The sequence below is a fragment of the Scyliorhinus canicula genome, chromosome 5 (assembly GCF_902713615.1).
Source record: "Scyliorhinus canicula chromosome 5, sScyCan1.1, whole genome shotgun sequence".
NCBI lineage: Eukaryota > Metazoa > Chordata > Chondrichthyes > Carcharhiniformes > Scyliorhinidae > Scyliorhinus > Scyliorhinus canicula.
Window position 1 is genome coordinate 116,471,547 of NC_052150.1, and position 22,179 is coordinate 116,493,725.

At 49.0% G+C, this 22,179-nt stretch overlaps 1 protein-coding gene across 1 annotated transcript in view; it reads left to right on the top strand.

Annotated features, from left to right (window-relative positions):
* The window catches only part of LOC119965674 (collagen alpha-1(XXVIII) chain-like), a 318,322-nt gene that overhangs the window by 248,123 nt on the left and 48,020 nt on the right, over positions 1-22,179 (top strand). The window contains exons 23-26 of the mRNA XM_038796439.1: positions 4,702-4,770; positions 5,992-6,060; positions 13,852-13,920; positions 15,008-15,076. Coding sequence (XP_038652367.1) covers positions 4,702-4,770; positions 5,992-6,060; positions 13,852-13,920; positions 15,008-15,076 — 276 coding nt within the window. The remainder of the gene's footprint in view (positions 1-4,701; positions 4,771-5,991; positions 6,061-13,851; positions 13,921-15,007; positions 15,077-22,179) is intronic.

The window sequence follows — 22,179 nt, forward strand, 5'->3', positions numbered from 1 at the left end:
AAAGTATTTTTCTGCAAGCAGCTCAACATCATTAAGTACATGGAAAGAAGATAAAATAAAATGAAAATACATAATAGGGTAACACAAGGTATACAATGTAACTACATAAGCACCGGTATCGGGTGAAGCGTACAGGGGTGTAGTGTTAATCAGGTCAGTCCATAAGAGGGTCTGGTAACAGTGGGGAAGAAGCTGTTTTTGAGTCTATTAGTGGGTGTTCTCAAACTTTTGTATCTCCTGCCTGATGGAAGAAGTTGGAAGAGTAAGTTGGCCGGGTGGGAGGGATCTTTGATTATGCTGCCCGCTTTCCCCAGGCAGCGGGAGGTGTAGTTGGAGTTAATGGATGGGAGGTAGGTTCATTTGATGGACTGGGCTGTGTTCACGACTCTCTGAAGTTTCTTGCAGTCTTGGGCCGAGCAGTTGCCATACCAGGTTGTGATGCAGTCAGATAGGATGCTTTCTATGGTGCATCTGTAAAAGTTGGTAAGGTTTAATGTGGATATTCCGAATTTCCTTAGTTTCCTGAGGAAGTAAAGGCGCTGTTGTGCTTTCTTGGTGGTAGCGTCGACGTCGGTGGACCAGGACAGATTTTTGGTGATGCGAACCCCTAGGAATTTGAAGCTGCTAACCATCTCCACCTCAGCCCCATTGGTGCTGGCAGGGGTGTGTACAGTACTTTGCTTTCTAAAGTCAATGACCAGCCCTTTAGTTTTGCTGGCATTGAGAGCTAGATTGTTGTCACTGCACCACTCCACTAGGTTCCCTATCTCCCTCCTGTATTCTGTCTCGTCGTTATTTGAGATCCAGCCCACTATGGTCATATCGTCAGCAAACTTGTAGATGGAGTTGGACCCAAATTTTGCCACACAGTTGTGTGTGTACAGGGCATATAGTAGGGGGCTAAGTACGCAGCCTTGAAGGCCCCAGTATTGAGGATTATTGTGGAGGAGGTGTTGTTGTTTATTCTTACTGATTGTGTTCTGTGGGTCAGAAAGTCGAGGATCCAGTTGCAGAGTGAGGAGCCAAGTCTTAGGTTTTGGAGCTTTGACATGAGCTTGCAGCTTCAGACTGGCTGGCGGATCTGGCGGAATTTCTCCACCTGGAGAAGATCAAGTACACCATCCGAGAATCGGACGAGGGCTTCTGCAAAGCGTAGGGGCCATTCATCATCCTGTTTCAAGACCTGTTCGAGGCAAACAGTGACTAGGAAGAGAGGGGAATGGGGGGGCAAGAGACTGAAAGACAAGGGAGGACACGCATAAGAGACAGGGGCAGAGGGGGGGAGGGGAAGGAAGGGATCCCAAAGATGGCATGAAACAAAGCACAGAGGGCAAAGGGAGGTGGGGAAGGGGCACGCAGCACACCCCCCCCCCCCCTCCACACCAAACAACAAAAAATAAAAAAGGAAAAAAAATGGAACGTGCCTCCAACAGGGAATGGGGGGAGGGGGGGGAGTGAGGGGAGGGGAGAACACTTGTAAAAATTGTACATCGGACACGAACTGGCTTGTAAATATCAGACACACTGGAGCTGCTATTTTGTAAATACCATTGCCGTACAAATCAAACTGTTAGACTGTTAAAGTTGAAAATGCCGGGCACAATATGGGTGGAGAATCGCCCCCTCAGCTAACCTGAGGCTCTGTAACCATGTGGCTCACCAATGATGATTCCCTGGTTCTAGGGTTCAAAACGTCTCCCTACCCAACACAAAGCATCAAAGCTGGAGAGCACTTTGCTGTACTTCATTAAAACGGAGTGGTCATGGAAAGGCTTTCCTCCATCCAGTTTAAGTTGGCACACTGAGTGTTCAGGTTATTGGTGAGGACCAGCGTATGTTTGATTGCCTGTCATACATTATTCTCCATGTAGGTTACCATATTTTTCCATGAGGTGGGAATTAATGCAAAGACCTAAGAAATTTAGAGATGTCTTAGAGATGGATTCCTCCAATCTTTCTCCAAGGGTATGTAGGGCATTTGAAAATGATGATCAAACCTGACACATTTTCTGCTGCTGCTCTAGAATTGTCCACTTAGCCAATGGTTCTCTCGGCTCAACATCAGTATCCTGGTCACCAGATCCAGGTGAGTCTTCTGACAGGAAATCCTTTTGGGGCTGCTTAAAGGCCTTTTCCCATTGCAGTGTGGTTATTTTACTAGCAGTGGGAAGGTGGGCCCTCTCCTATGTGGGGATAGAAAGGGCTAACCTCACAAGAACACACTCCCTGCTCTCACAAAGCACCCCCACTATCCCACCTCACCAGAGTCTGTCTGTAGCCCCAGCTACACTGACCCCATTCCCCTGGGTTCTGGGATCTACCCAATGATGCTGTTCCTGGCTGGGTGCAGTTCCAGCAGTGGCCACCAATACTGGTGGCACTGCTGGGACTGAAGATCTTCCAGTCCTCCAATTGGCTCGCAGCTCTTGGAGGTGAGATCTTGTCCTTTAAAGGAACGGGAGTCCCAACGGCAGGCAGCTAATTGTCTGAAAAGCATAAATTCTGGTAGGGTCCCCCAGGACCAGCCAAGGTGGGGTTGTCCCTAACTTCTGAATTGGGGCCACTACCACACCATCAAATTCAAGATACTATGTAATGATCCAGTTACTGTCTTGGAGGTCCCACCAATGTATATGTATCTAGGCTGGTGAGGGGGTGCACATGAGTTATGCAATGCTGTCTTCTCAGAATTCACTTCCTCAGAGTGAGTTAGATCCTCTGAGGACACCATGGAAGCACCAACTCCTGCACCACGCTTGGACGGCATATGGGAGATGATAGACATGCATTAGAACTGAAATAGACTCACCTGATGAAGGTGCTGCGCTCCGAAAGCTAGTGATTCCAAATGAACGGTTGGATTTTAACCTGGTGTTGTAAGACTTCTTACTGTGCTCACCCAAGTCCAACGCCGGCATCTCCACATCAGGGGATGAAAGGCCGACATGTTAGTGTGGCGTGTACTCCCATACCCAACAGGCTCACCAGGCTACATGGTAACCCGTTAACACTGTGGGCTCTGCCCCCACATGTCCCCTCCTCCCATCCCTGCTCCCCTGGCAGCATCAGTGGCCGGCACCATGGGGGCCTTTGGCCCTGGCGCCTCTCCCTGATGCCAGGGGCACTGTTGGCTGGCACTGCCCTTGCCAGAGGTAGGCACAGAGGCCCCATAGGGGCTCCTGTGGGCTTTGCCCTGGGTGGGCCACCAGCATGTGGCGGCCGGGTAGGGCAGAGTTGGGGAGCAGGGGTGGCGGAATGGGGGTACACATACTGCCGGTGCCACTCTGCAGAACCAGGGGCCAGGGTGGGTGGTCAGTGGGTGCACAGCAAGATGGCTACCTTGCAGGCCAGGGTAATGCCGGTCCATGCCTGGACACCGCCCCATCCAATGGAGGTCACCCCGGCCACTCGGCCTGTTCCCTTGTCAACCCCCCCCCCCCCCCCACCCTCGGCCCTGGCAGGGCCTCCCCACCTCAGCCCGGCAGCCCAGAGTGGCTCCTCTCTGTGTCCTACCTCCTCTCTCTCTCGCTCTGTCATCAGCCATGACGCCAGTTGCAGGATTTTAAAAAGCACAAGTGATCCACGCCGTCGGGATCTCAGCCTACGGAGGCAGAGAATTGCGGAGGCCCCGGAGAATACCAGGTGGGGCTGTTAATGATATTCAAATGGTGTTTACTGTACCTGCATTCCAGAACGCCGTGACGCCACTATCAAGGTGACAGAGAATTGCGATTTGGCATCAAATCAGCACCCGCCACGATTTTGACGTCAGAACCTATTCTCTTCCCAATCGTGTTTCCCGATTTGGATGTTAGCCAACAAAGAATCCCACCTGGCATTTCTGACAAGTCAGAAATCCTTCATATTGTCAACCTGCTGTATATATTTAGTTAGATTTGTGAGTAGTGCTTGACCTCCCAGCCTGCTGCTGTGGAGGAAGACTGCTACCAAAGGAACCTGTGGAAACTTTGTGTGCATAAATTTGCTACTTTTTTGCATAAATATAAAGAGTGACTACTTCAAAAGTAGTTCAATCCTTCTGAAGTGCTTGGGAACCCTGTAAAAACATGAAAAGTGCCAAAAAAAGGAAAGTTTTGTCTTCAGCCTTTGTTTAACCCCACAAAATAAATTTTCATCTTTGCATAGTGCAATGCATCACAGCATTCATTCAATGTTGCATTGCAGATATATTAAATTATTCACACTGCATTCCTTTTGTTTCTTCCATTGGTTCAGCAGGCAAAAGCAGAGTTCACCCAAGCAGATGGCTAATCTGCTGGTTGATAGCAGCGTAGTCTATTGTTCCTTTTGACAATATCGAACATTGCAAAAGAAGCTCACCAAAAGGTGGTCTGCTGAGTGGCAATGCTAAAACAACTCAAGTTAAAGCAACTACTATGGTTAAAAATAGTTCTGGAACTAAAGCAATATGCAAATACGATAACATATTCTAAGCATGAGAAGCATGTCAGCGTGTATTCTTGTTGGATACGGTCATCTTCAAAATGGACCAATTTCTCCACTTTGTGATTAGATTATTTTCTTATTGTTTGAAGCAGTTCTAAATATCCCTTAATGTTTGGTATCGGAGCTAACCAGAGAGGTACGCTTAACAATATAAATGCAGGATACCAATGTAAAGACATCAGAACAGTATTTAATTTGCAATTTATCGTCAAATTAACATTGTTTTTGTTGCAGGGTGACCGAGGGCCACTGGGGCCACAAGGTTCTATTGGTAACCCAGGAGTTGGAACAATAGGACCCAAGGTAACTGAAGTTGTCTCAGTAACCGTCAGCCAAGCAATCACTTATCCTTTCTATTTTGATTCGAGCTTTACTTCTCAGAAGCAATTCCGATGATACATTTTGAATAACGGCAGTAGAATGTAACCCCAAGCAGGTTTCAGGCAGGCAGGGAGCCAAGTTAGTGGAAAATACACTTGTGGTTGGTCCTAAATCTGAAGAATATTATAAGTCCCGGATCTGGCCTGCATGCTGCTGGTCAGTTGTCTCCCTGAAATAGGCAGAAAACTGCAGCTGCCTGGCCGGCGGTGGGACTGGACATTGAGCCAGCACCAAAGGAAGGCTCACCGGCAAACTGGTGATTCACGCAACGGGGATTTCAGGATTATCACAAGGCAGGAGTAGCTTTGACGTTCCTTATGCTCCACAAAATAAAGTTTTCAGCTCACCTTGGAGGACCCTTTTTGTGCTGCAGATAGCTGCCATATTTATTTTGCCTGCCAGGAAAACTGTGGTGGTTTTCCCAATATATCAGCACAATCTCATTGATATCGTGGCACTCCAATTTGTATCAAGTCAAGATACCCCCATTGAGCCTGACAGGTTCCTTAAATGCTGTCCAAGTCGAGAGATCTTCCTGCACGGAGAAATTCTGGCGAGCGGAGCTCCTCAGTCCAGGAACTGGGACAGAGTCCCGTTTGTTAGCATGATCTTTCGCGGCACTGAAAAACGCCGGGAAACACCTAGCTAAACGCGTTCGATACAGGACTGTGTTGCAATTCAGTTAGATCGCACCCTATATCTACTACTACCTTAAAGCCACCATAAACGTAGATAAGAGCATGAAAGTTTCATCCGCTTACACTATAGACATTAATAAATCTTTAGAATGCTGAACTGATTAAATTTAGTACAAGCCAAGAGTAAATGTCGTAAGATGCAGGACCGGAAATAATGGCCTTTTAACTATGTACAAATGCAAGACCTTTGTCAGAGAAGTTAAGGAACATCCAGAGCCAAACACCGTATAACTTTAGTTCAGCTATTGTAATATAAGGTTTCCTGAAATCGGTGTGTTGTCTGGGGGTATTATTTCCTCTAATAAGCCTAAATGCACATGTTTGCATGATTTTATTGAACCTTTGTTTGTAGGTTCCTTATATTTATTGTATTAGTTTTAATTAAGTTGTGTTAATTATTTTGAAATTTTTGAATGATACCTGCTCTTCATTGAATCTCTTTTAGGGATATCGTGGAGCAACTGGATTACCTGGACCACCTGGACTTAAAGGAGAAGGTTACTCCGGCCCTCAGGCAAGTCTTGGCTCAATGCAGTATTTTCTTTAACCTTTGCAAAGTATTCACAGATAACTTTAAAGCATAGCTGGGTGATGCCTCCCAAGAATGCCTATCGGGAAATCACAGATGAATTCTCAGGACTTTCAGTTCAATGGATTGCAAAAGAAAGACTTCTCAATATGGCTGATATTTCATTAGTTTTGCCGCTTTTCCATTCTGCGGTGGTTAGGAAATAAGTTATAATATTGGGTAGAGAGACCCAGGGTGAAACATCATTGTGGCCCATTTCAAGGGAAGTAATCTGATTTTTTATTTTGTCAGAGAATTTTAACAGTAATTTTGAAAACGGCACATTTTTACTAAAATTCAGAATGGTCGCCTTTAAAGTGGACAATAAAATTGCAAAAAAATTCTGTCGATTAATATGGTTTCAATTTTCATTTGTCTATAAGATCATAAGAAATAGGAGTAGGAGTAGTACATTTGGCCCATTGAGCCTGTTCCACCATCCAATAAGATCATGGCTGATCAGATTATGGACTTAAGTTCACTCTCCACCTACCCTCAATGACTCTTCAATCTGTTGAACTCGATCTTCAAAATATTCAACCCCCAGCCACTATTGCTCTCTAGGGTAGAGAATTCCAAAGATTAACAGCCCTTTTGAGAGAAGAGATTCCTAATTTTTTCTATCTTAAACAGGAAACCCTTATGGCTGGATTCTTCCGCCTCACCCGTCGCAAGAACGCCACGGGAGAGACGCCAATAATGGAAAAATTCATTGACCTCAGGCAGGATTCTCCAGTTGCTGGGCGAACGCAGCCGGAGAATCCCGCCTTTTATTTTTAAACTGTGCCCCCTAGTCCTAGAATCCCTCATGAAGGGAATCATCCTCTCAGCATCTATAAGATTTGCACAGTCACTGACCTGTTACAATCCAGTTAGGGACCATTAACATTTAAAGAAAAAGCTAAACACCTTGTTTTAACCTATGGAACCAGTCTGAAATATCTAATGTTTTTTAAACAAACACAAACTAAGCAAAACAAGCACAATTAACTTAATTATGGTTTATAACTACATATGTTGTTCACTCAGGTTTACTTCTTACTTTTGTAGCAATCACCCATAAGTATTCTGAGAGGTAAAACTTTCAATTACTATCTCTTTACCGTGGAAGTCTCAGACGTTGATCGGGTTACTTTTCCAATTTTTCCACTGTTGACTCTTCCCCTAGTTTCAAACGAGACAAACTTCAACTGTTCCCTCACAATGTTCAACTGAGATTAAATCTTACCTGCCATCCATGCAGTGAATGGTGAAATTAATCTTTTACAGTGCAGGTCTATCAAACTGTCATTTAATTTTGCTATCTTCCCTTAGTGAGCTGCATACTGCACACACCAGTTCCAAGTTTCAACTGCTACTTGAATGGCTCTGCATCCCTTTATATAGCATTGACCAGTTTCAGTCTGCCAGACGTTTTGGTTTTACAATCCCAAGTTCCATTTTTGTTTCCTCAGAAACAGGGAGGGTCAGTTTCCTTTCTCTCTTTTCCTTTTCTTATTGGATGGTGGAGCAGAGCCCAAGGCTGAAATTATCCGCCGTTCACAGCACAGGGATGCAGGCGGAAGCTCAGATTGGCAAGACCAAATTCATGGGAAGTTCAAATGGCTCTGGAAAATTTGCCTGCTTCTTTTCTAGGGAGGTTGCGGGGAAGCTCATTGTTAAAAACAGTTCTGAGATTAAACGTTACCGTACTGAGAAAGGCTTCCAAAGGGCTGATTTCAGAATAGGTTACATGACCCCCTTCACCTTATCCATAGATTCCCTTCAGTCCAGAAGGAGGCTTATGTTTGAGGGCTGTGTCTTTAACTTAACAGTAAGGAAAAACAGGAGACAATTTAAAGAGATCAAAATTGAGAGATAAATAAATATCTGGAAAGGATAAGGGAATAGGAGTATCTTTCCAATTGGAAGATCACCAACTCCAGAGAAAGACCTCAGTGACCATGGTGATAATTCCTGCTGGAGGGGAAGTAAATGGAGGTGATGCACCATCGATTGCACGTGAGGTGAGTGATTTACCAATGTCAGGCTTTAATTAACTAGAACACAGCCTGGCGATCGTCTACAGTGGAAAGGGATGATCGTCAGGCTTCTGAGCATTTATACCTCGTTGATAGAGGCGTGGTTAACTCAGCCTCTCGGCCAATCGGTCGAGAGGCACATGACCGACCAGGGCCAATGGTAAGCCGACGTTCTGGCCCAATGGCAGACGAGTATGCAGATCATATCATCACATTCACCCCTTACGGAGCAGGAAGGCGGGGGAGGGGGGGGTGTGAACGAGACCCGGGGGGGGGGGGGGGGGGGGGAAGAACTGATGATATGAGTAGCCGTCGGGAGAATAATTTTCTCTCCGTACCCTTGTCGAATTTGGGGGCTTGCCACTGGCCCAGACATAACAATATTTACAAAAGGAAGTCCATGGGACCGTAGAACTCTAGAAGGATTCGATCAGTCGTTTGGTGGTCCTTGACGTCCTGGCCGAGCGCCGTAGTTGAGGAGGTGTCGTCGGATCGGCTGATGGTCCTGCTGATGTCCTGGAGTCCGGGAGCGATAGACTTCGAGTAGTCTCCGTCACCTGAGCTGGCCGCGGAGACGCCATGGATGAGGGATGGGGAAGCTGAGTGGGGTGCTGGGGTGAAAAAGGGGAGGGGGGGTCTGTGGTGGGGGGGGGGGCTGCACGCCGGCGGGTGCCAGGTCCCGGAGGGAGACCGTGTCCTGCCGACCGTCGGGGTGCTCCACATACGCGTACTGCGGGTTAGCGTGGAGTAACTGGACATGCTCCACCAACGGGTCGGACTTGTGCACCCGCACATGCTTCTGGAGCAAGATGGGTCCGGGGGTGACCAGCCACGTCGGGAGAGGGGATCCGGAGGACAACTTCCTGGGGAAAACAAGAAGACGTTCATGAGGTGTCTGATTAGTAGCAGTACAGAGCAGTGAGCGGATAGAGTGCAGCGCATCGGGGAGCACCTCTTGCCACCGGGAAATAGGGAGATCTCTGGACCGGAGGGCCAGTAGTATGGTCTTCCAGATGGTACCATTCTCCCGCTCGACCTGTCCGTTACCCCGAGGGTTATAGCTGGTCGTCCTGCCAGAGGCGATGCCCCTGTCGAGCAGGAATTGACGCAGCTCGTCGCTCATAAATGAGGACCCCCGGTCGCTGTGAATGTACTCGGGGTAGCCAAACAGGGAGAAGATGGAGAGGAGGGCCTTAATGACGGTCGATGTGGTCATGTCGGGACAGGGAATGGCAAAGGGGAAGCGGGAGTGTCCGTCGACAACCGCCAGGAAGTAAATGTTGCGGTTGTTAGAGGGAAGGGGCCCCTTGAAGTCAATGCTGAGACGTTCAAAGGGGCGGGATGCTTTGATCAGGTGTGCGCGCTCGGGGCAGTAGAAGTGCGGTTTGCACTCGGCGCAGATGTGGCAGTCACGGGTTACTGTCCTGACTTCCTCGATAGAGTAGGGCAGGTTGCGGGCCTTAATGAAGTGGTATAGGCGGGTCACCCCTGGATGGCAGAGGTCCGCGTGGAGGGAGCGGAGGCGGTCTATCTGCGCGCTGGCGCAGGTACCGCGGGACAGGGCATCGGAAGGCTCATTGAGCTTCCCAGGACGATACAAGATATCATAGTTGTACGTGGACAACTCGATCCGCCACCGTAAAATCTTGTCATTTTTGATCTTGCCCCTTTGTGCATTATCAAACATGAAGGCTACTGACCGTTGGTCTGTGAGGAGGGTAAACCTCCTGCCGGCCAAATAGTGCCTCCAATGTCGCACGGCTTCGACTATGGCCTGGGCTTCCTTTTCCACAGAGGGGTGGCGGAGTTCGGAAGCCTGGAGGGTTCTGGAGAAGAAGGCCACGGGTCTGCCCGCTTGGTTCAGGGTGGCCGCCAGAGCTACTTCAGATGCGTCGCTCTCGACCTGGAAGGGGAGGGCCTCGTCGATGGCGCGCATCGTGGCCTTTGCGATGTCCGCTTTGATGCGGCTAAAGGCCTGACAGGCCTCCGTCGACGGCGGGAAGGTCGTGGTTTGCATGAGGGGACGGGCCTTGTCCGCGTAGTTGGGAACCCATTGGGCGTAGTATGCGAAAAACCCCAGGCAGCGTTTGAGAGATTTGGGGGTATTGGGGAGGGGAAGTTCCATCAGGGGGCGCATGCGTTCGGGATCGGGGCCTATCACTCCGTTACGCACTACGTAGCCGAGGATGGCTAGGCGGTCGGTGCTAAACACGCATTTATCCTTATTGTACGTGAGGTTAAGGAGTTTTGCGGTTTGGAGGAATTTCTGGAGGTTGGCGTCATGGTCCTGCTGGTCGTGGCCGCAGATGGTGACATTATCAAGGTACGGGAAGGTAGCCTGTAATCCGTACTTGTCGACCATTCGGTCCATCTCCCGTTGGAAGACCGAGACCCCATTCGTGACACCAAACGGAACCCTAAGGAAGTGGTAGAGGCGCCCGTCAGCCTCGAACGCGGTGTACAGTCGGTCACTCGCGCGGATGGGGAGCTGGTGGTAAGCGGACTTAAGGTCCACAGTTGAGAAGACCTTGTATCTCGCGATCTCGTTTACCATGGTAGAGATACGGGGGAGAGGATACGCGTCCAGTTGCGTAAACCGATTGATGGTTTGGCTGTAATCGATGACCATCCGGTTTTTCTCCCCCGTCCGGACCACCAGCACTTGGGCTCGCCAGGGACTGTTGCTGGCCTCGATGACCCCTTCCGTCAGCAACCTCTGGACCTCGGACCTGATGAAGGATCGGTCCTGGGCGCTGTACCGTCTGCTCCGTGTGGCGACGGGTTTGCAATCGGGGGTGAGGTTAGCAAACAGGGAGGGAAGGTCCACTTTGATGGACGCGAGGCTGCAGACAGTGAGGGGGGGTATAGGGCCGCCGAATTGAAAAGTCAAGCTCTGCAGGTTGCACTGGAAGTCCAGTCCTAGGAGTGCCGGTGCGCAAAGGTCAGGGAGGACAAGGAATTTATAATTTTTAAAAACCTTCCCTTGGACCGTGAGGTCCGCGATGCAGCACCCGGTGATGTGGACGGAGTGCGAACCTGAGGCTAAACCGATTTTGCGTGTTACGGGATGGACAGGGAGCGCGCAGCGTCTTACCGTGTCAGGGTGAACGAAGCTTTCCGTGCTCCCGGAGTCCAGCAGGCAGTCCGTCTTGTGGTCGTTGAGGTGGATTAGCGTAGTCGTTTTGGCGAGCGTGCGTGGATGAGACTGGTCGAGCTGAACGGCCGCGAGCCGTGGAGAAAATTCGTCGTCGCTGTCCGATTCCATGCTGGAGGGACCTTGCGTGGCAGATGTGGAAGTCGGTGGCCAGGATCCATATGTGGGGTGAACGGCCGCGAGCCGTGGAGAAAATCCGTCGTCGCTGTCCGATTCCATGCTAGAGGGACCTTGCGTGGCAGATGTGGAAGCCGGTGGCCAGGATCCCCAGGTGAGGTCTGTTCCCCAAGATGGCGGCGACCAGGACCCGCACGTGGGGTCGGGGCCCCAAGATGGCGGCGCCCAGGACCCGCACGTGGGGTCGGCACCCCAAGATGGCGGCGCCCAGGAAGCCCTCGTGGCCGCTGGAGGCGGAGCTAGCGTTGCCGGCGCTGTGAGCGGAGAGGCGCGCAGGCCGGCTCCAGGAGGTGAGTAACAAGCATCAGCGGTGGGGATGCACAAGCCGGCTCCAGGACGCCGGCTAGGTGCATCAGCTGTGGGAGGAGGTAAGGCGCGCGGGCCGGGTGCGGGGGGCCGGGGGCGGGGAGAGCCGAGTCGCGCTGCGGGCAGGCAGGGACCGGGGGGGCCCGGAGAGGCGAGCCGGTCGGGCGCCGGGGCCCGGGGGTGGGGGGAGCCGGGGTCCGGGAGCGGGGGAAGCAGGGCCGCTGCGGACAGGCAGGGACCAGGGGGGCCCGGAGAGGCGAGCCGGTCGGGCGCCGGGGGCGGGGGGGAGAAACATGCGCGGCGGGCAGGCAGAGGTCTGGAGGGGCCGGGGAGGTGCGCATGTCGGCCGGCGGGGCGCGAGTCGGGAGCGGCTGGAGGGGCCCTGGAGGAGAGAGGGAGGCACACAGGCCGTTTGCAGAGGCCTGGGGGAGGGGGGGAGAGTGCTGTGCAGCTCCCAGAAACGCTGCAGCCAGCGTTTTGGCCTGGCAGACCGTGGAGTAGTGGCCCTTCTTCCCGCAGCTTTTATAGAGGGCGGAGCGAGCTGGGCAGCGCGAGCGAGGGTGTTTTGCGTACCCACAAAAGTAGCAGCGGGGCCCCGCGGATTTATCGGGTCGCCCCGCGGCACAAGCCTGAGGGAGGCCGGGAGCGGTGGGTAGCTGGTGGGAAGCGTGCCAGGAGGCGGCCTGGCCAAGGTCATAGGTGCGAGCGCTTAGATCTGCGACCTCCAGGGAGGCGGAGAGAGTCAGCGTCTCCGTTAAACTGAGTTCGTCTCTTTCCAGCATCCGCTGGCGGATCACGGGAGACAGCATCCCAGCCACGTAAGCGTCTCTGACGAGTAGCTCCATGTGCTCTGTAGCGGACACCACTTCACAGGCGCAACCTCTCCCCAGGGCACAGAGGGCCCGGGCGTATTGGTCTAGAGACTCACCGGGGACCTGCTTTCTGGTGGCCAGCAGATGTCGAGCAAATACCCTGTTGATCGGTTTGATGAATTGTCCTTTTAGCTTTTGTATAGCGTCATCATAATCTGTTTCGTCTTCGATTATTGAGTAAGCGTCAATACCCACGCTGGAGTGGAGGACGTGCAGCTTCTGTGCCCCGGTGGAAGAGGTGGTTGTAGATGCCAGGAACCCTTCGAGGCAAGTCAGCCAGAGTTTGAAAAGTTCTGTAGAGTTCGGAGTTTGCGGGCTGATACGGAGGCATTCGGGCTTGATGCGGAACTCCATCTTCAAAGTTGTAGTTAATTAAATTGATGCACCATCGATTGCACGTGAGGCGAGTGATTTACCAATGTCAGGCTTTAATTAACTAGAACACAGCCTGGCGATCGTCTACAGTGGAAAGGGACGATCGTCAGGCTTCTGAGCATTTATACCTCGTTGATAGAGGCGTGGTTAACTCAGCCTCTCGGCCAATCGGTCGAGAGGCACATGACCGACCAGGGCCAATGGTAAGCCGACATTCTGGCCCAATGGCAGACGAGTATGCAGATCATATCATCACAGGAGGTGGTACGGGGAAGTAAATGGAGGTGGTACCAGGGAACGCTAAGGAAACAAGTTACACATATTATAAAACAACAGAGAAAAAATGATTTCCATATTTTTGCTACATTCTTATTGTAGAACTCACAGAGAACTGTGACATACAAAAAGCTATTAATGACTGGAAATTATTGGAAGGCCTCCACCAGTTTATATATCATGTATATTGAACATATGCTATCACACCATTGGAATATAAAGTGCTGATTACAAAATAAGTATTATTAGTCCTCAGCATTGTGACACATAAAGTAAAGCTGCAATATACATGTGTCAACCCAAACATTATTGGTGTACTAGTCAAGAACTGAGTATTGAGCTGTATCCTTAGTTATCTGTTGGTAATACTGTAACATTTGCTGTTTGGATTAAGAGTCATCTTTCATGCGTTCCCAGACTTATTGCTAAAATTAAGAATTATATATTAGATTAATAAACTGGATTTCTTCAACTATCACGTATAATAGTCACAGAATGCTTTATTAAAATATTTTACCCTCTCTATGAGGCGTTTTATTTTACAATTTTATTTTAGGGTGTGCAAGGACTGCCAGGCCCACGTGGTGACCCAGGGGAAGATGGCAAAGGATTTCCTGGTTCAAAGGTAAATCTATATTTTAATTCAATTCACTTCTATTATCTACAGGGAAATTTGTTTTGGGTACATTGCTTGTTCATTAAAAGATTTATATAAATGAATAATAACAATAAAATAAAAAAATATCCAATCACAAAGATCTAACTTTAATTAAATATTTATTGAAAACTAATCCAATGCATTAAAATAATCAATCAGCAAGTCACGTCCTGAGTGCATATCCTTTTCAAAGATATCAAACTCCTGTTAAAAGTTCTTATACAAAGGGGCTCAGATAAGTTCAGGAACCCATTTTCCCGCATCTGAGGGGTTGTAGCCTTTTTATTGAATGCATTGAACAGTAATGCTGAGGCACGGGATGATTTTCTTTATGACACCCTTTACTTTCTTAAAAATGCCTCAAGAACAATCTGCCAAGAGAAATCTTATTGAATACTCTTCCTTCCTGATTCAATAGTTTCTGTACCCTTAAAGAGTCTGCTTTCCTAAAACAACAATACTAGGCAAGAAAAGGATAGCACTCGCAGGCACAGACATATAGAGGAGCTTCATGATTGTACAAACTACCCAAAAGGATTTTCAATTTATGAGATAGCATAATCAGGTATGCCCCTTGACACTTGTTCTTAACAAATTGACAGACAAACATTCAGCATTTTGCTCTTCATCCCACATTGCAACAGTTAAGCTCATTCCCAGCCAGGTAACACAACATGTAATGAAATTCAGATACCTTAAAGTTAGTAAGTTTTAACCATAATTTCTGTTATCTTCAATGGGCGGGGAACAATTGGCAGATACACCTTGAGACCACAAAAGGACAGATCCCGTGGCCCTTCCTCCTCCTTTGGCAAATTTAATGGCATAACTGAAGAATTTTGAGATAGTACTGACCAGATCAAAGGAAATCGTTTAACTTTAACTTGAATGTGCCGTATAACTTTCAAGGAGTCTTATTTAGCTGATCTAAGGAAAATGGATATTGAGTGGCCTATTGAAGACATTTATCCATTTCCTCGCCTGACTTTTTCATGCACATTATTACTGGTTCTTTACAGAAGATCATTAACACAGATTCAAACGTTTCTCTCAGGGTGATACTGGCCTTCAAGGATCACCAGGGTCGATTGGTGTTCCAGGATTAGGATATCCTGGTCCAAAGGTTAGTACTTATAACCACAAAATACCAGTGACAAATGTGTTACAGTAAAGTCCCACTGTTCCCGAGGGTTACATTCCCGCAAATTGTCGTAAAGTGTGAAATCGCAAAGGGTGAACATACTTTATAATGGAGCGAATTAGACAGGTTCCAACCATCACAAAGTTATTTGCCTCCTGTACATCGGAGCTTTGCTCTCAGGTGTGGAAACCTCTCCAAACTGCACATCTCCCCTGAGTAGAGACATCCCTGAAATTCAGAAATTCACACCCCAAATGTACTAAAAAGCGTGTCCCTGAATTCAGTCACCGTAAACAAAAGCTCCATCACCACAACACAAAATTAGAGTCTTTACTTTACATATGATTGATGTGTAGCGCCAGCATGTTATTTAGCAGCTTGGCTTTGAGCTTATTCACAATTCGTAAAGAAGCTCAAAGCACTTTTAACCTTTTAACCCAGAAATCTCAAGTTCTGTTTCAACAAATTAAAACCTGCAAAGCATTAATCTATGAAATAGCTCACCAGCTGACTACCCACCCCCACCACCCCATAGCTATATTGTCCGGAATTCTCCAGCCGTTGCAATTCTCTTTTCCTGCCGCCAACACACCTCTGCCTGCGGGTTTCCCAGCGGGATGGGGTGGTTTCAATGGGAAATCCCCTTGACAAGTGGCGGGAAGGCAGAACCCCACCACCATTGAACGGTGCGTCGCCAAGAAACACGCAACTGGGGAACCAGAGAATCCAGTCCATTGTGTTTTCGCTTTTGATCACTGACTATCTCAGAAGTCAAACCTTTACTTTAACTCCCTTTCCCTCTTGTGTAATCGCTTGAAGATGATGAACTGGTATTCTAAAATGAACCTCAATAGAAATATTTCCAGTTTCTGAAGACATTTCGGGACCAATACCACGGATGGGTGAAGATTTGGGGCTGTGATAGGCGATCGGGTGTTTCCGTGGGTAAGCAAATTAATGAAAGAAGAAATTACGAATGGCAGGAGTTTATTATATTAATTTAGTGATTTTCCTCAATGAATGTTAATATAGAGTGCTTTAATATACATAGGGCAGGATTCTCCGGAAATATTTCTCAGTCTAGCAGTGAGCGGGAACTGCCACAAGCTTCCAGGCGCTTGGCCCAGTGAGGCTGGCCACGCTTTTCAATGTTAATTGGTTCACTTAACGAGGCCCCATGGGCTTCTCACCACAAATGAAGGCTTGCCAACTAATTCACCACCACCAGGCTCGCCAGCCGCCCTGCTAACAAGGCCAAGCAGCACTTACACAGGTCTTGCCAGCTCTTGCCAACCCCTGCCAGCTCATAACAATGGCACCCAGAAGACCGCCCCCAAGATTCGAGAATGCAGATTTGGCCAGTTCCTAGACACAGTGGAGGCCAGGAGGGATGTCCTGTTCGCCCGAGGGTCCCATGGGTCAGCCACAGGGCAGCCAGTGCTGCCTGGGTTGAGGTGGTGGCGGCTGTGAACATCGGGAGTGTGACCAGGAGGACTGGCCTCTAGTGCCGGAAAAAGATCAATGACCTACACCGGGCAGCACGAGTGAGTCGACACCAAAGCCCCCACCCTTCCGAGACCTTTCCGCCCCCACTCGAGCATCCACCCCCTCAACTCTCCATGCAACCCTCAAACTTCCACCCACCCCCTCTCTCTTGAACTCTCCCAACAGTCCCTTGACACCACCCTCCCACCATTGTGAACCATGGTCGGGATTCTCCGATCCTGCGCCGGGTCCGAGAATCGCCGGGGGGGGGGGGGGAATTGTGCCATGCCGCTCCGACGCCAGGCCGCTGATTCTCCGGCAGTGTCGCCGCCGCGCTGGCCATGGGCCGTTGAAAACAGCCCCCCCCCCCCCCCCCGGCGATTCTCCGCGACTCAATTGTCCGCGTGCTCGCCGAGTCCTGCCGCCGTGGGTTACGTATGGCCCTACCCAGCAGGACCTCGGAGTTCTGGCTGCGGGGGGGCGTCCTGGTAGGGAGGCGGGGGATCGGAATCTGGAGGGGGCCTCCACGGTGGCCAGGCCCGTGATCGGTGCCTTCCGATCGGCCGGCGGGCTAATTCTGGGGAGGGGGGCCCTGTAGGGCTCTCCATATTGCCCAAGGGCCGGCAACCCACACACATGCGCGGACCCGCGCCGGTCATGGCATGCCGGCTTTTGAGCGCCGGAGCAGCAGACACCACTCCGACGCCGTACTAACCCCCTAGGAAGGGGTGAATGCCTTGACCCAAGGACCATTGATGCCGGAGCCGCTCGCGCCGGTGTTGACAGAGAATCCCGGTCCATATTTGTGGCTAATGATGCCCTCTCTGTGTATCCTAAAGAAAAGCTCTCCCACTACCGTTGGAAGAGAGCAGAGACTAAGAATCCTCACCTCCTTCAAGGAGTGGGCCCTGGAGGTGACTGGGGTGGCCGGGGACAGGGAGGTCATCAAGGCGGAAGCTAACAGATGCTGCAGAGGTGAGGAATCACTGGGCCTCACCCAGTGTTTTTGTCTTACTGTCTGACCCATCCCTCCCAATGACCACATGTCCAATCTTCCGCAAGTCGTCCAGCTGACGGCCCTTGCCCATCCCGGGTGGTCCCCTCTCCAGACTCCCAGGAGAATACCTCGGAGGGGAGCTCCGAGGAAGACATGATCGAGGCATCACAGCTATCATCCCACCCTCCACCAGTACAGATACACGCACCTCGGTGGGAAATGTTGGTAGTCAGGCTACAATCTGGTGAGCACCACACTGCTGCTGATGTACATCAGATGGAGGCAGGAACCCCCAGGTGAGACAACAGTCGGAGGTCTGCTGGATCCTAGGACCCAGCTGGGTACCAGCCTGATACTAAGCTCGTTGAATAGGTATTCCAGGAGCTGATGGAGATATTAGGGAGCAGTAAGAACGTTCAGAGGGATCAGCAACACTCCAGCAGGTACATAGCCGATTGGAGGAGTCCCAGAGATGACAGGTGCAAGAGGTTTCGCAGGCAATGCGTGACACCGAGGCCAACACTGCGAGGGTGGTGACCGCAGTGGAGAGCCTGGTGCAAGACATCGGCACCGTTAGTGAAGGGTTACTGCCTCCATCTGATGTACATCAGCAGCAGTGTGGTGCTCACCAGATTGTAGCCTAACTACCAACATTTCCCACCGAGGTGCGTGTATCGATAGTCGGTGGGGTTATAGAACATAGAACATAGAACAGTACAGCACAGAACAGGCCCTTCGGCCCTCAATGTTGTGCCGAGCCATGATCACCCTACTCAAGCCCACGTATCCACCCTATACCCGTAACCCAACAACCCCCCCCCCCCCCCCCCCCCCTTAACCTTACTTTTTTTTTTAGGACACTACGGGCAATTTAGCATGGCCAATCCACCTAACCCGCACATCTTTGGACTGTGGGAGGAAACCGGAGCACCCGGAGGAAACCCACGCACACACGGGAGGACGTGAAGACTCCGCACAGACAGTGACCCAGCCGGGAATCGAACCTGGGACCCTGGAGCTGTGAAGCATTTATGCTAACCACCATGCTACCGTGCTGCCCATTATGGGTGGTTGGTGGGCAGACGGGAAGGGACAAGGGTTGCACCCAGAACTGGCACACACGGTCCAGGGGTTGGCATGGTGGTGCCGCATGTTGCTGCACCCTGGTTCCCAATTTCACCTACGGGAGCGGGCTGGTTGCATCGCAAACTGATGGTGCCTGGCGCGGTTCTCGTTTTCGGCCTCACCTGCTATTCACCGGCCTTGTTTTGCTCGAGCGAGAGCGCAATGAGGCCGGAGAATTGTGCCCATATGGTTGGTACATGTGTCATTTTAATGCAGCCTGCCTATTTTACATCAAAAATCACTAAGATACAACAACTTGCATTATATAGCATTGTCAATGTAGAAAATGTCACAAAAAGACAATAGGGAAATAAGATAGTCAACGGAAGAATTAAGGAGCAAATGTCACGGCATTGTTATGGGAGAGACGTTTTCAGAACCCCAAAATGTATCATGGAGTTCAACCAACCTCTCCCTTTAATGTATTATTGACACGGCTTGGTCTCCAGGTGTGGTATTACAATTATGGACACAGTGGTTTTTAAACACAAAACAATGTTTATTCCATGAGTTCAACTTAACCTTTTTAAATAAACATTGGATCCCTTAACACCCCTGACTTCAAAGATAACCCCAAAAATAATAAAACACTAAATAATCCCTCAAAATGTTCCTTCAAACCTCCAAAAGACTTAACACCTTTAAACAGAAACACATCAGGTTAAAAACATTACTATTATGAGTTTAAATCACCCAAACGATTCAGAGATAGTCTTTCATGGCAGAAATCACAGCAAATCCAGCTCCCTGCAAAACACAGACACACCCAAGCTCTTTTCCTCAAAACTGAAACCAAACACTGCAAAATGGCTGAGCTAAATACCCAGCTCCATCCACACTCTGACATCACTTCAGTAATATAAGCTGCTCCATTTCTTAAAGGTACATTGTTTAAACATCCATTTCTTAAAGGTACTCTCACATGACAGCATCGCGTGTGAAGTAAGAGGTTATCAAAGCTTGATCGGAAAGATGACATTTGAGCAGATTTTAGCTTCAGAGAGAAGAGAGGAAAAAAGTTTAGGGAGGGTGCTCTGAAGAGTAGAACTGAGCTAATTGAAGGATCTTCCACCAATGATGGAGCAAAGCACAAGAGGGCAGAGTTAGAAAATCAAGGATTGTGGGAAGGGAAACAAGACTGAGGAAATTACAGAAATAGGGACAGGCAAGCCATTATATAAGAGCTTGAAGACAAGGATAAGGACTTTAAATTCAACACACTGGAGGGCAGAGAGATAGCTAGACAAGAGTAATCATCAAGCAGGATTTAATTCAAAGACAGGATATTAGCAAGTAAATTTTAAGCAAGTTGGAATTTAGGTAGGGTGGCAAATGAGTGGTCGCCAAGAAGGACTGAGGAGAATTTGGGTGTAAAGATGACAAAAACATAGATAAAGGTTTCAATAGCAGTGGTGTTTACTCGCCGATTTTGAACCTATAAAGTAGAGTTTCTGCTTTGAATGCAATCTGGGTGCAAATTATGTTCACAATTGCATTAGTTTCCCATAGTGATTTCATGTTTCGAATTTCCATTGGAACTCATTTGCATGATCACAAACTTAAAATTGTTCTTGATGCAACCCAACTTGGAACATTGTGGAACATACCTTTTGTGCATTAAAATATATTCCTTGATATATTTAAAAGTAGTAACCTGGTGCGAGCCGCTGAAAGCGGGGGTGTTGGTGAGTGACCTGGCGGAATTCCTGAGGCTGGAGAAGGTCAAGTTCATCCTGAGGGGGTCGGTTGATGGGTTCGCTCAGAGGTGGAAGCCGTTCATTGACTTCTTTCTGGAGGATTGAGGAGTCAGCAAGGGGGTGGGGTAAGCGGATTAAAATGGGGAAAGCAGGATAGGAGAAGTTGGCGATGGTGCAAGGGAGGATGGAGTGGATGTTGATTATTTATAATATTGTACAATTTTTCTTCTGGTTTGGTTTGTTTATTTGAAAATGCCTGAATAAACTAGTTTTTTAAAGTGATGTAAGTATGAGAGGATTAACTGGAGCCATTAACAGTGAGGAGAGTGCAAAATGATTAATAAGACCAGAAGATATAGGTGCAGAATTAGGCCACTCGGCCCATCAAGTCTGCTCCGCCATTCAATCATGGCTGATATTTTCTCATCCCCATTCTCCTCATAACCCCTGATCTCCTTATTAATCAAGAATTATGCCTACTCTCTACTTTCTGTGAGCCAGCCAATCTTCTATCAATGATAATATGTTACCTTCTATACCATGAGATTTTCTTTCCTGTAATAACCTTCGATATGGCACTCTATTAAATACCTTCTTGAAATCTAAATGCAGTACATTGGAATTTAAAAATTCAATAAAAACACCTGGAATTAAAAGTCTAATAATGAACATGAAATCATTGTCAATTGTAGTAAAAGCCCATCTGGTTCACTAATGTCCTTTAGAGTAGGAAATCTGCCATCCTTACCTGGCCTGGCCTACCTGTGACTCAAGCCCTACAGCCCTACAGCAATGTGGGTGACTCTTAAGTGTCCAGGCAAGTCCCTACAAATGAATGAAACCGACCACCTGGCATCAATCTAGGCACTGGAAATGACAACAGCAAAGCCAGTCCTGTCGATCTTGCAAAGTCCTTGTTATTAACATCAGGGGGCTTGTGCCAAAATGGGGAGAGCTGACTCACCGACTAATCAAGAAACAACGTAACACAGTCATATTCACTGATGACTACACAATGTTCAGCATCATTCGCAACTCCTCAGACACTGAAGCAGTCCATCTCTGAATGCAGCAAAATCTGGACAAAAGCTAAGCTTGGCTGACAATTGGCAAGTGGCAAGTAGCACTCGTGCCACACAAGTGCCAGACAATGGCCATCTCTAACAACCTTTTCCCCTTGACATTCAATGGCATTACCATTGCTGAATCCCCACTATCAACATTAAGGGGCCTGCCATACTTTATCGGCAGTGGATGCAGCTCGTCAGTGGCGTCTACTGGCCCCATCATTGTCAACAGGATTTCCAATTGGCAGTACCCCTCGTCGCCGGGAAATCCATGTGCCAGCGTGGGACCGTAATTTCCCGCCAGGGTGAAGAGCTGGTAAATCCCACACTTGTTTGTGGGGTACAATGGCACAGTGGTTAGCACTGCTATCTCACAGTGCCAGGGACCAGGGTTCATTCTGGCCTTGGGTGATTGGTCTGTGTGGAGTTTGAACTTTCTCCCCGTGTATGTGTGGGTTTCCTCCAGCTGCTCCAATTTCCTCCCACAGTCCAAAAATGTGCAAATTAGGTGGATTGGCCATGATAAATTGCCCCTTAGTGTCCAAAAGGTTAGGTGGGGTTACTGGGTTGCGAGGATAGGGTGGAGGCGTGGGCTTTAGTAGGGTGCTCTTTCCTAGGGCCAGTGCAGACTCGATGGACTGAATGGCCGCCTTCTGCATTGTAAATTCTATGATTCTAATGTAAGCATTGAGAGCAGGAGTAGGAAATGCATCA